This window comes from Podarcis melisellensis (assembly GCF_964234715.1).
Source record: "Podarcis melisellensis genome assembly, chromosome: 8".
Lineage (NCBI taxonomy): Eukaryota > Metazoa > Chordata > Lepidosauria > Squamata > Lacertidae > Podarcis > Podarcis melisellensis.
In genome coordinates, this window is record NC_138540.1 from 71827288 (window position 1) to 71839777 (window position 12490).

At 48.4% G+C, this 12490-nt stretch overlaps 1 protein-coding gene across 2 annotated transcripts in view; it reads left to right on the plus strand.

The window, feature by feature from the left end:
- Nucleotides 1-12490, plus strand: part of KMT2B (lysine methyltransferase 2B) — a 63246-nt gene that overhangs the window by 31837 nt on the left and 18919 nt on the right. For both annotated transcript variants that reach the window (XM_081920470.1, XM_081920471.1), the window contains exons 8-20: nt 2416-2661; nt 3467-3561; nt 4478-4576; nt 5200-5313; nt 5650-5796; nt 6544-6639; nt 6742-6859; nt 7821-7934; nt 8264-8448; nt 9712-9804; nt 9886-9975; nt 10187-10260; nt 11277-11401. In XM_081920470.1, the coding sequence (XP_081776596.1) occupies nt 2416-2661; nt 3467-3561; nt 4478-4576; nt 5200-5313; nt 5650-5796; nt 6544-6639; nt 6742-6859; nt 7821-7934; nt 8264-8448; nt 9712-9804; nt 9886-9975; nt 10187-10260; nt 11277-11401 (1596 nt within the window). The remainder of the gene's footprint in view (nt 1-2415; nt 2662-3466; nt 3562-4477; nt 4577-5199; nt 5314-5649; nt 5797-6543; nt 6640-6741; nt 6860-7820; nt 7935-8263; nt 8449-9711; nt 9805-9885; nt 9976-10186; nt 10261-11276; nt 11402-12490) is intronic.

A 12490-nucleotide genomic window follows, 5' to 3' on the forward strand; every position in this document is an offset into this window, starting at 1 on the left:
TGAGTAAACACAGCCATAAAATGAGATGGCTGTAAGGGGAGAGCAATCCCATCATTCAAACAGGTTGAGAACCATTGTGCTATAATGGAGAGGGTAATCTGCCCCCTTCCTCCTTCTCTCCCTTCTACTTTTTGCTGGGGGCAATGGAGGCTGCTAGGTTTTGAAAGTGCGTAGAAGAAGCACAGACAGACTGGGTGGAATTTGCTGGTCAAGGACAAAGATAGGTGGAGCCCTGCAAACCACAACAGATAGTTCCGGGACAATGGATTTGAGGATTGGGGGAATATGATCTCTTCCCTGCTTGGGCATGGGGAGGGGGAAGTGGGCTTGCCTCAGGAAGAGGTGGGGCCTGGTTCTCCCAGGGAAGCCATTCCAGGTTGAACCAAGCACGAGCCCTGCCTGGTGTATGTGTGGGAAATGGCATTTCTTGCCTGCAGACTGAAGAAGCACTGATTATGTGAGCAGATGATCTTGGGAAGAAGGCTGCGATTTGGGGGTGGGGGTGGGTAGCAGGGAGGGAGGGAAAAAGCAAGGAGGTGGGCCGGGTTTTACTGGGTCAGCTCTGGGCAGAAAGATGGCTGTAGCAGCGGAAGCCAAGACTCCTGACCTCTCTATACTCAGCGTGGGGGGGGGAAGGCAGCTATAAATTTCATCCTCAACATGGAAGCCCTGCAAGGGGGATTCCCCCTTTCCCTGACCTGTGTCTGTTCCTTCCCTGCCCCATCACTGCATCTAATATGGAAACTGAGGCAGGGGTCTTTACTAACCCCCCACCCCACCCCGAGAAAAAGGGTTGATTTCTGGAGTTTGTAATGAATTTCACATGCAATGTGAGGGAAGGGGTGCAATGCAAAAAAGGGGGGATTTGGGGGTGATGACTTAATATAGCAAAGACACCCAGAAAGAGTTTTGTAAGACTAAGAAGACAGATTCCCTGCAGCTAAAGTTTCATGACTGCCTCCTTTGAGTACTGTGGTCTTTCAGGCTGTTAGATTTTAATATGCAATTTTTATTTTAAAATGGTTGCTGCTACCAACCTGGGTTGCAATCCCCTTGTGCATTTAAATGGGTGTAAGTTCAGAACTTACTTGTGAGTAGGTCCTCTGCTGCATCACAGCTCCCCTTCTGGAGTTTGTAGAGAGGTTTTGCTGGGAAAACTCAAGCTGCCTTGAAAGCCTTGTGACTGGAACAATGGCCCAGACCCAGTCCTGGCCAGGTGAATGCTTAACTAGCCTTTGTATTGGAAATGAGGTAGTTGAGGAGACTGCCAGATTCTCCCTGGGGGAAAAGAATCAGTTTTGCCTGCCTATTGAGAAAGGTAGGGTGGAGGCACAGCAAAAACCTATCAGGAGGGACAGAGAGATACTCTCAGAACCAGATTGTTGGGAGGGAGGGGAGAAATAAATGAGCAGTTGAAGAAGAGGGAAAGATAAGACTTCTGTAAGGTAAGTGAGCTTATTAAAAAGGTTTTGCCACAAGTGAAGTCCTGGATGGTATTGCTGTTTTGCACCCCAAGCAGTGTTCGAAACTCCCATTGTTCTAGGCGCATTTTGCAACAGGGAATTTCTTCAGCATGAGCAGTTTCTGAGCTCTGGGCACAGTACTGTGCCTAAGATTTCAGATTAAAACTGCAGAGGTGAAGGAAATGAGGTCCTTTTTCTGCCTCCCCACTTCCAGCTACTCTCTAAAGCCTGGAGAAGAGACCCTCTTAAAAATATTAGGAGAGGTGGGCAGGGGAAGGACTAGACAGTGTGAAAAATGAACATAATATTTTAGCTGCAGTTCATTCATTTTCAGCGCTGTATTCTTGTTATTAAAAAAGCGCACCTAGACATTCTGTTGTTGCGCCCATAACCTACATTTAAGGTGCTACTTAGCCCCTAGCTTTCATATCTCAGTTTCTAACACCGACCCCCAGGGAGCTCAGCAAATTAAGAGCTGTTATGAGGTGTGTTATTTCTTTTGTTAAATTTGTATCCTGCCTTTCCTCCAGGGAGCTCAAAGTTATTATTATTGCTATTAATGTTAATAATTATCCGCCATTCACCCTAAGGTCCTAGAACGGGTAGCAACCATTTAAAATACAGCTTGAAACAAATTGCAGTCACAATAATAGAGTAGATCTTGAAAATATTTATCTCAAGTGCCAAAGGCTAGGGTAAAGGGTATACAAGGTTGTTCCTCACAACAACCTGGCGAGGTTGAGAGACTTGAGCTTGCTAATCCAGCATTCTAACCCCCTACACCACATGACGTCAGCCTTGCCCTGCTCTGATGTGCACAATACTAGTGGTTATCCCTCCCACATCCCTTGCAATGACGGCAGCCCTTCTGTGGAGTGTGTGAATGGGAGAATCTGGTCCTCATGGACAGCACCTGCCTCTGAGACTGCTCACTCCATGCCTTTGTCTCCAGGCCGTACGGTAGTGAAGCCCATCGTCCCCTGGGATTCGGAGGATTCTCAAGAGGAGTTCCCAGCCCCCTGGGAAGTCATGCTGGGGGCCACGGAGACAGCGGAGCAAGACTCCCTGCTGCAGCGCAAGTCAGCCCGGCGCTGCGTCAAGCAGAGGCCTTCCTATGACATCTTTGAATCCTCTGACTCGGAAAAAGAGACGGTGTCTGGCTCGGCCACGCATCGCCGGAAATCCTCCAGGGACTCAGGTGAGGGAGAGGGGGCTGCTTTGCATTAATCCTGCATGTAGATAGCCCCGTGCACCAATGCTACAAAGGAATAATGTTGCTGCATGCTCATTGCAACTTCCCATGACAATTGTGTGGGGCGGGGTCAGTGTGCCTTGCTGGACTTGCATCACATCAAGTTAACTTTTCTGGGTGACTTTGGCTGTGTATGAAGCAGCCTTTGTTGTTCTGTAACTCTGTGGCTGTGTGAGCCACCCTACCCCATTTAATGGGCTTAGCTGAACCTTGCCCACCTCTTCTGTCTCAGTGGGGAACGAACGCTCCGGGGATGTGCCATTGTCTGAGGCCTGCGAATGGAGTCAGGCAGGAGTTCTTGCCTGCCACTACTCATGCTAATTCCCAAGCATGCTGTAAAGCAGGATGGGGGAAACCTTTGGCACTCTATATCAGTGTTTCTCAAACTTGGGTCCCCTCCCGTTGTTGCACTACAACTCCCATCATTCCTAGCTATCAGCACCAGTGGTCAGAGATGATGGGAGTTGTAGCCCAACAATAACTGGGGACCCAGGGTTGAGAAACACTGCTCTAGATTATGTTGGACTACACCTTTCCCCATCCCTGGCCATTGGTCATACTGACGGGGCAGATGGGAGCTGCAGTCCAAGCAGCTTGCGGAGAGCCAAAGGTTCCTCAGCCCTCTGGTAAAGGCTAGCTGAGTTGCTGTGCTTTCGAGAACAAGAATAGGACCTTATCCAGTTTGGGACTGATCAAAGCTGACAGGGAAGAAAAGCGCTGGTTGACCGGCAGTTCCTGCTTTCATTTCCAGATCTGCTTCCCATGGATTCGGAGGAGCAGAGTCGGCCCCGCAGGACCCCCCTCCAGCCTGTGGTGCAGCTGAAGGCCAGAAAAAGGCCAGAGAAGGTGAGGCTTGGGCAAGGATTAAGTCAGAGCAGGCAGGGACTAGCCCACATTTGTTTTTTAAAATGCAGCAGTTTCATTGTGATCCACATTGTATTCTACCATTATAGCCCTTTGTGGGCTGTGGAAGACAACTCAGCCCAAAGATTTAGTGTAAAAAAGGGCTCAGTATGACCCTTCTGCCTTTTGACTGAGTGTGTGTATGTGTTCGTTCCCAATATCCAAGTTGTTGTCTTTGGGAAGTGGCCATGATTTCAAGGGCCAAAACTGAATCTCCAACGCAGGTCTTTTAAAACCTTTATCTTTCAGAAGTCTCTAGGCTGTTGAGGCAACCCATAGACAGTCCAGACTTTATTTGATGGCTGCTGAGGTTTGATGAGAGGTTTTTCAGTTTTGGTATTTCCTTGCTGGTTTTTTTTTTAAAAAAATCTTCTTCTTCTTTTGGTATATCACTAGCTTTGAGCATGAGGAAAGCAGCCTATAAATGCAAATTGGACCTGCAGAAAATACCCAGAATTGTGGGGTGTTTCTATTCAGGGTTCAGCCAGCTAGCCAACCATGCCTTCCTTCAGAATAACCTCTTCCAGGGCTAGAAGCCCTCCAGCTGTCTTACCAACCCTACCATTGGCTATGCTGGAGTTAGAGTCCAGGAACAACTGGAGGCACATAGAAATCCTGGTTTGTATCCAGCTAAGATTTGCTTGCAATTGACCCATTGAAATTGATAGACCTCAATTGGTCATGCCCATTAATCTCAGCAGATCTACTTTTGTGTAGAACTTGCCTGGGACACAACCTCCTGTTTCCTTTTCCAATGGGTCCTCCTGGTCTGAGCTTTCACCCTGTTTAGGGAAATGGCCATGCATTGCATTTTCCACTGGACTCTGTTCACTTGCCTCTCTGTCCCTTCCTTCCATAGGATGTCCCATTGTCTGGCACACTCCCATCTGTCTCCAACGGCTGGAACGGGAAGCAGAAATCCACGGATGGCATCCACAGGCTCAGAGTTGATTTCAAGGTGCAGGGTGGGGAGTATCTTGTTTGAGAGATGCATCTTTGAAATGATGATATTGAAACACGAGACAAATTATGGGCCACAAAATGCTCTTTGGGGCACCCCCCCACATCTTCCTGCAAAAATAATAATAATCAAAGCCTTAATCTGATGTAACGCCTTTTTTAATATCTGCTTTCTGCTGGTGCGATGCAAGCTCAGACAACTGCAAATGAGCCAGAACACCGTAAAATCTGCCCCCAACCTACCCCTCATTCACAAATCACACATACCCATTGTACTTTGAAGAGCACAGGTATGTCTAACTTGATGGTACTGCCAGAAATGCTCCGGCTTTTTTCCTAGCTGCTTGGGAGCACTGCTTTCGTACAAGCAGGGTAGGAAGAGAGAGGAGAGAAGGCTGCAGTGAGCTTAAAGCAGTGGCCACAGGCCTTGACAACCCCAGCCATTCGTGGTCAAAGGCCAAGAATGATGGGAGTTTCAATCCAGTAACGCTTAAAAGAGCCACAGGTTCCCCACCTCTGGGCTTGATGATCTCTAATCCCTTTCAATTCAGAGATTTGCTCCATGTAGCTCTTTTCACAGCTATCCCTCTGCCCCCCCCTCCCCACTTGTGTATCTTGTAGGAGGACTGTGACCTGGAGAACGTCTGGCTGATGGGTGGCCTCAGCATCCTCACCTCGGTGCCGGTCACCACGCAGGTGGTGTGCCTGCTCTGTGCTAGCAAGGGGTTCCATCAGGTAGGTCTTGAGTTATGGGGTGAAGATACCTGCATTCTGGGATTTCCAGCATCTCAGTTGTGTGGGGTGGAGGGAACGGATTGCGAGCCCCATTCAGAAGGTTGGGAAGGGGGGGGGCACTTGAGGCCTTGTATCCAAACATAGATAAAAACCTGCTCCTTGATCTCAGGAACCATCATGCCTAATTGGGATACAAATGCATAGCAAATAGACCAGGCCTTGTTTTGTACCTGGAACAGGGTGGGGGACATTGGGGTTGCTTCTGACTTGCAGAGAATTTCTGGCTTCCGTGTATCAAAGTGCATCTAATGCATCTGCCCACCATGTGCTTTGCAGCTTGTGTTCTGCCAGGTGTGCTGCGACCCCTTCCACACCTTCTGCCTGGAGGAGGATGAACAGCCGTTGCCTGAGCAAGAGGAAAGCTGGTGTTGTCGCCGCTGCAAATTCTGCCATGTCTGCGGTCGCAAAAACAAGGCATCCAAGGTAAGGCGGAGTGTTTTCCCCAGTGTGGGATCTGTGCAAGGGGAGGGTCTGTGGAAGTAAACAAGGCTGCTTACAGGGGCTGCACACCCCTCCCATGCTCTCGTGATCCCTACACAAAACACAGCTGGAGATGGAAGGGGTGGCCTCGCCACTTCAGGAATGCAGGTCCCAAGAGATTACCCACAAAGCAATGTAACCCCAGGCATTTAAAAAAAGAAGAAAAAGACACCCCCTGTCACCCCTGAATTAGAGTGTGAGCAAAGGTTTTTAGCAGCATGCAAGGAAAGGGCATATCTAAATGTTTTAAAGAGGAACAAGGAGGGTTGGGCTGTGTCTTGGTTGTCTGAAGAACAGGAATGAGAGGAATGCATGACTCCCAAGATTTTACATGTTAAAGGCAGGCAAAGTTATATCACAACATCATGGGGAGAAGTTTGGACAGGGATGGTAAGGAGAAGCATCTTTGTCATGATATCTGATGCCAGGTTTGAAAGGATCCCAAGAACCTGATTTCCCGGGTAGGTTCCTACATGTGAAACCAAGAGCCATGGCTTGCTCTCTGCATTTTGATCACCTCTGTAAAAGCAGAGACATATACACCTACTTTGCTTTGTTCTCTCCTGCCTGTCTTCTTTGCATTTCTCATTGGGATTTCTGTCGTACCTGTGATTAGTTGCAATGAATTCCTGCCCCAAAAACGTGCGTAATGGCCTACTTTCCCTCTCCTTGTTCCTCAACCTGCCGCAGCAACTGCTGGAGTGTGAGCGCTGCAGGAACTGCTATCACCTGGCTTGCCTTGGGCCCAACTACCCTACTAAACCTTTCCGTAAGAGGAAGGGCTGGGTAAGTGTCTTACAGATTCCCGGCACCCCTCTAGTTTGGCAGACCCTTCCCTCGCTTGTGTTGCAGCTGCTAACCTGTCTCCTTCATCCTCTCCCTATTCAGATCTGTTCGGCCTGCATCCGCTGTAAGAGTTGCGGGACAGCTCCAGGGAAGAACTGGGACACAGAGTGGTCGAGTGACTACAGCTTGTGCTCTGCTTGCTCTGTGCTCTACGATAAAGGTGAGCATAGCGGAATTGCCTGGAAAATGCCATGGGTTTCATTTTGAGCTGTGACAGGTAAGGCATTGCGAGGGGCTGACATTCCACAAACGTTCCCATATTTAGCTCACACAATGCGTGTCTTCCTTAGCCCTAGACAGCAAAGCCTTACACAGCACTGCGACCCAAATAGTTGTTGTACTCTTTCTTTCCTACAAGTTCACCCATTCATTTACATTGTCATCTGAAACTTCTCTTCCAGGGGCCTCTCCTCTTCTGGGATTTAATGGGCAGCTACGGGGGGGGGGGGGAGAGAGAGAAAGCTTTTTTGGGGTGTTGGCCCCTCACCTTTGCCATGGCTTCCCCAAGGAGGCTTGCCAGGTGTCTATTCTGGTGATGTTCAGAAGGCAGGCAAATAGGTTTTTGTTTTCCCTGGACTTTTAGAAATCCTACATTTTTATTTTGTGTTTTTTTTTAAATTATGCAATTGATGTAGAGGCTGTCCTGTTTGAGGTTTTTTGTTTGTTTGTTTTACAAGCGGCCTTGTAGCTGGATTCTAAGAAACCAGAACATCAGTGGAGTTTTGAAATTGGTGTTTAAGATCTGTGCTGTTTTGAAAGATTCAGTCTTAACTCAAAATTGTATCCAATCATAGACAGAAACCTGCTCCTTGATCTCAGGAACCATCATGTCAAATTTAGATGCAGTATCTGAAGAGGTGTCCTGATGCATAGCGAACAGGCAAACAGCTTTCCAAAGCATAGATTGATGATGCTGTTTATACTGCATTGCATTGTTTTATATTAATTAGCTTACCTGATTTTGGACTCAGAAGGTGTCGGATATATACAGAGCAAGTAAATAAAGGGGGAACAAATACACAGCTCATTTTGGGAGGGCTCGGAGAGGGCTTTGAATCTCACCTGACCTGCAGAAGAAGAGTCCATTAGCTTGTTCTCTGCCTCCCTCTTTTCCCATCCAGGTAACTACTGCCCAATCTGCTTGCACTGCTATGAAGACAATGACTACGAGAGCAAGATGATGCAGTGTGCCAAGTGTGACCACTGGGTTCATGCCAAGTGTGAGGGACTCTCAGGTTTGTTCTGCTGCATCACAGATCCCTCTCCCTCCTTCACATCTGCCTACCTGCTTACATCTCAAATGGTGGGGAGGAGAAATAATGTGGGGGAGAGTTGTGGCAGAGTCAGGAGAAAACAACAGAGGCAATTGAGAAGCGAATACAAGGCGCAGCCTCTGTTAAATTGCCTGTGATATGCTCCCCTTTTTGACCTTCTGGCTAGGTCCTGCCCTTGATGGCATACGCCTGCCCATCTTGCTAGCATTGGTGTGCACAGCAGGGTGGCCTGAGAGTCTTTGGGCTTAGAATGGGCATCTCTGATGTCTTCCCACCCCCCTCTCTTACAGATGAAGGCTATGAGATCTTGTCCAACTTACCCGAGAGTGTCATATACGCTTGCCGGCCCTGCTGCGGCAGTGACAAGGCCAAGTGGCGGGAAGTCCTCACCTTGGAGTTGCGCAAGGGTCTCCGGCAGGTGCTTCAGGGGCTGATGAGTTCCAAGTGTGCCACCCCGCTGCTTCAGTGCACACAGGTATGTTCTCTCCAGGGCATGCGTAACAGCAGGGAGAGTTGTGCTTTTAAAATCACCGTTCTTGATCTGGCTGCCCTACTGAAGGAGATTTATCTTGGCCCCATTCGCAGGCACACTTTGGGTCTGGCTGGGCTGGACGCATCTGTGTCCAGCACTCTTCAAACACAGTCTCACTCCTTCCTTTGTCCTTTGATCTGGTTGCCCATTCCTTGGCTAGGTGGGAAGATGCTGGGATAGCTCAGTAGAGCATAAGACTCTTAATCTCAGAAGCTCAGAGTCGTGAGTTTGAGCCTCGTGTTGGGTGAAAAGATTTCTGCCTTGCAGGAGGCTGGATTAGATTACCCTCGTGGTCCCTTCCAACTCTATAATTCTATGACTTCAACTTTCCATGATATTTGAGTCTGTAGGTTGTTTACCATGATAAAGGAGGGGTGTAGTATCGAGTGACATCCCTAAGGATAAAAGGGATGTATTCCTTTACGCAACAGCAGCAGCCAGAATCGTAGTGGCAAAAAATGGGGAAACTGATAAAATACCAGAATTATTAGAATGGAGAACCAAATTTCTTGAATTTGCGGAGATGGCAAAGCTAACAGCATCAATTAGAGGCTACTCTAATCAAAAAATTAATAAAGAGTGGGAATCCATTAAGGAATACATGAAAAAAGTCGGTGCTGGAGTTTAAAAATTAATATGCAAAAGTTCAAAAGGCGCAAGGAGATAGGATAATAATATATTACGGATGGAATAACAAATAAAGCAACAATAACAAAAATAATACTAGGTAAAGAAGATCGCACACAGGTGAAGGGAAGTACTGGGCTGGGGGGAAGGGAAGTGAAGGGATTAATTGAAATGGTTAAAGATTGATATAAGATTTAAGAGATTTAAATTTTTATAAAGATTCTATAAGGAAAGCAGAAAGCAGCAAGAAATATCAAGTAAAGATAACAGAGAGGAGATTAGTGTGAATGAAAACATGAGACTTATGGTTTTGTTACATATGATTTTATTTTGGAGTTGTCTGCTTATTTTGGAGTTGTTTGTTGTAAAGAATGTATATTATGTGAATAAAATAATAAAGGATATGAAATGGGGGGGGGGAGATAAAGGGGGGTGGAATCTTAGAGCTTATGGGAAATGTTTTGATTTATTGCAACACAGGACCTTTATGTCACAGAGTTCTTTGCATGCTGTAGGCAGGGGTGGGGTGGAGGCTGCAGAACAGGTGGCAGTGCCCCCTTTTCCTCTGTCCTTTGCCAGTGCTGCCCGGATGACGGCGTGAAGGTTCACCTGCGGCCCTGTGACCTGCGCACTGTCAACAAGCTGTTTGAACAGGGTCACTACTCATCCGTGGTGAGTGTTGGGAGCAGGGCTTCCAGGCTGGAACGGGAGCAAGGCCTCTGACCTCGGCTGAGCTGCTTTCTCTCTTTGCAGCATAGCTTCAATGAGGACATGGTAGGGGTCCTGCTGGGGCACACGGAGGAAGACCAGAGTGGCCTTATGGCAAAGGCACTCTACATCGAGGTAACTCTGTACGATCTGGGTTTGGTGGGGAGGAGGGAGGTGTGGTCTGGATTGACCTAACGTAAAACTAACTTGGGTGGGAAGTGGGGGGGGGGTGCGGGGGTGTTTGTGCACGTGCTCCGCGCTGGCTTGGGAGCACTTCCTCCTCTGCAATTCGGCACAGCCTCTCTCCCTGAGCAGCCTTGTGATTGCCTGCTTTTTATCTTTCCAGCTGATGGAAAAGTTCTTCAGCTGGTTTGATGCTCAGGATGTAAAGCACTGGACCCGCAGCAGCACCCTCCCCAAGTGAGTGCTCAGTAGCTGAAAGCACCAAAGTCCTGCCTCCCCCTCACCAAAGGTGTCCATGCAGGGCCTCTCTGGTGCTTTCGGGTGGGGGGGCAGTTGGAGGCTTCAGCCGCACCATGGACCGTTGTGTGCAATTCAGTATGGAAGTTCCAACGACATTTTGGGAATCTGTAGAGGGGCTCAAAATAGGAGCGGTGTACAAACTACAAATGGGACACGGGTGGCGCTGTGGGTTAAACCACAAAGCCTAGGACTTGCCGATCAGAAGGTCGGTGGTTCAAATCCCTGCGACGGGGTGAGCTCCCGTTGCTCGTTCCTAGCTCCTGCCAACCTAGCAGTTCGAAAGCACGTCAAAGTACAAGTAGATAAATAGGTACCGCTCCTGCGGGAAGGTAAACGGCGTTTCCGTGCGCTGCTCTGGTTCACCAGAAGCGGCTTAGTCATGCTGGCCACATGACCCAGAAGCTGTACGCCAGCTCCCTCGGCCAATAAAGCGAGATGAGCGCCGCAACCCCAGAGTCGGTCATGACTGGACCTAACGATCGGGGTCCCTTTAACTACAAAAATCATCCAGGCCCAACATAATCTGTTTTCCTTGAAATTTGCTGCTACTCCAAGTGAATAGAGTGGAAATTTGAATTGCTTAAGGATATACACAGCCTGGTCTCCTCTTCCTTTTTGTCACACTTTTTGTTTGGTAAAGTGACACTGGAAATCTGTATTCTCACCACAGTCTAATCCTGAGGGTGAGATCACAGTAAATTCATGGCAATGGGGCAGACTTGGCCCTGTGTCTCCCAGTGACAAGACGTTTTATCTGTTCACAGCTCCCACAATTGGCTTTAGATCCTGTTCTTTTCTTACCACCTCCCCTTTTTATTTTTATTTTTGCATTTCAGTTGCTGGCTTCAAGCCTGTTCTATATCTATTCCTGCGGCCTGTTTCAAACTCCGAACTGGGGTTTCCTTAGAACCAGAGCTTCTGCAGCCCCTGACAACTTCTTTTCTCCCCAACAGTGGCATGCTTCCTAACGCTGTTCTGCCTCCCTCCTCTGATCACATCTATGCTCAGTGGAGGCAGCCTGAGGAGGTCATCCCGGCTGCCAACAGCCACCTGGCTTCTACTGGGTCTGAAAAGACAGGTGAGATTTTGGTTTTCACCAGGCATAAGCAAACTCGGCCCTCCAGCTGTTTTGGGACTACAACTTCCATCATCCCTGACCACTGGTCCTGTTAGCTAGGGATGATAGGAGTTGTAGTCCCGAAAGCATCTGGAGCGCTGAGTTTGCCTATGCCTGGTTTTCATAGAGTAGAACAGGGGTGTCAAACTCAAATTCATCGGGGGCCACATCAGCAGTTTGGTCACCCTCAAAGGGCCGGTTGTATCTGTAGGACTATGTGTCCACTCTTTATTATCATAAATTATTGTCACTGCATTCAGTTATTACTGCATGTAAAGTGGAGGTTTCCTGTGTAGAACGGCTGGCGCCGCTAGAGGGTAGACGTTCTCTGGCTTGTAGGCTGCCGTGCATGTGCTCAAGAGGCGGCTTTCTTGTGTTTTTTAAAAAAAGCGAGAATAAAAGGTGAAGGCTGGCGGCCGGCGGCGGCTACACGGGCCACATGACGAGGTCTGGCGGGCTGGATTCGGCCCGCGGGCCTTGTGTTTGACACCTATGGAGTAGAAGCTGCCTCTCTACATGCAGACTCCCTTGGTTTTTACAATTGCCCAGGAGAACTTTGGCTGCTGCCGTTCTCCTGCTAGAAGGGAACATAAGAAGCTGCCTTATACCAAGTCTCAGGGCATTGGTCCAACTAGCTCCATATTTTCTATACTGACTGATAGTGAACCTCCAGGTATAAAATGGGTCTCTTAGCTGTACCTGGAGATGCTGGAGATTGAACAGCGATGTTATGCATGCAAAGCAATGTGCACTATGCTTGTTGCTCTGTATTTCCTTCTTTCTCTCCTGGTTCCCTCTACATCAGGTTTTCCCAAACTTGGGACTCCAGCTGCTTTTGGACTACAATTCCCATCATCCCTAGCTAGCAGGACCAGCGGCCAGGGATGATGGGAATTGTAGTCCCGCTGTTTTTGGGGACCCAAGTTTGGGCAACTGCTCTACGTCAAAGGTTGGGAACCCGTGACCCTCCAGTTGTTGTTGGACTCCTAATCGCCAGCATGGCCGCTGGGGATGTGTGATGGGAGTTGGAGTCCAGCGATATCCAGAGGG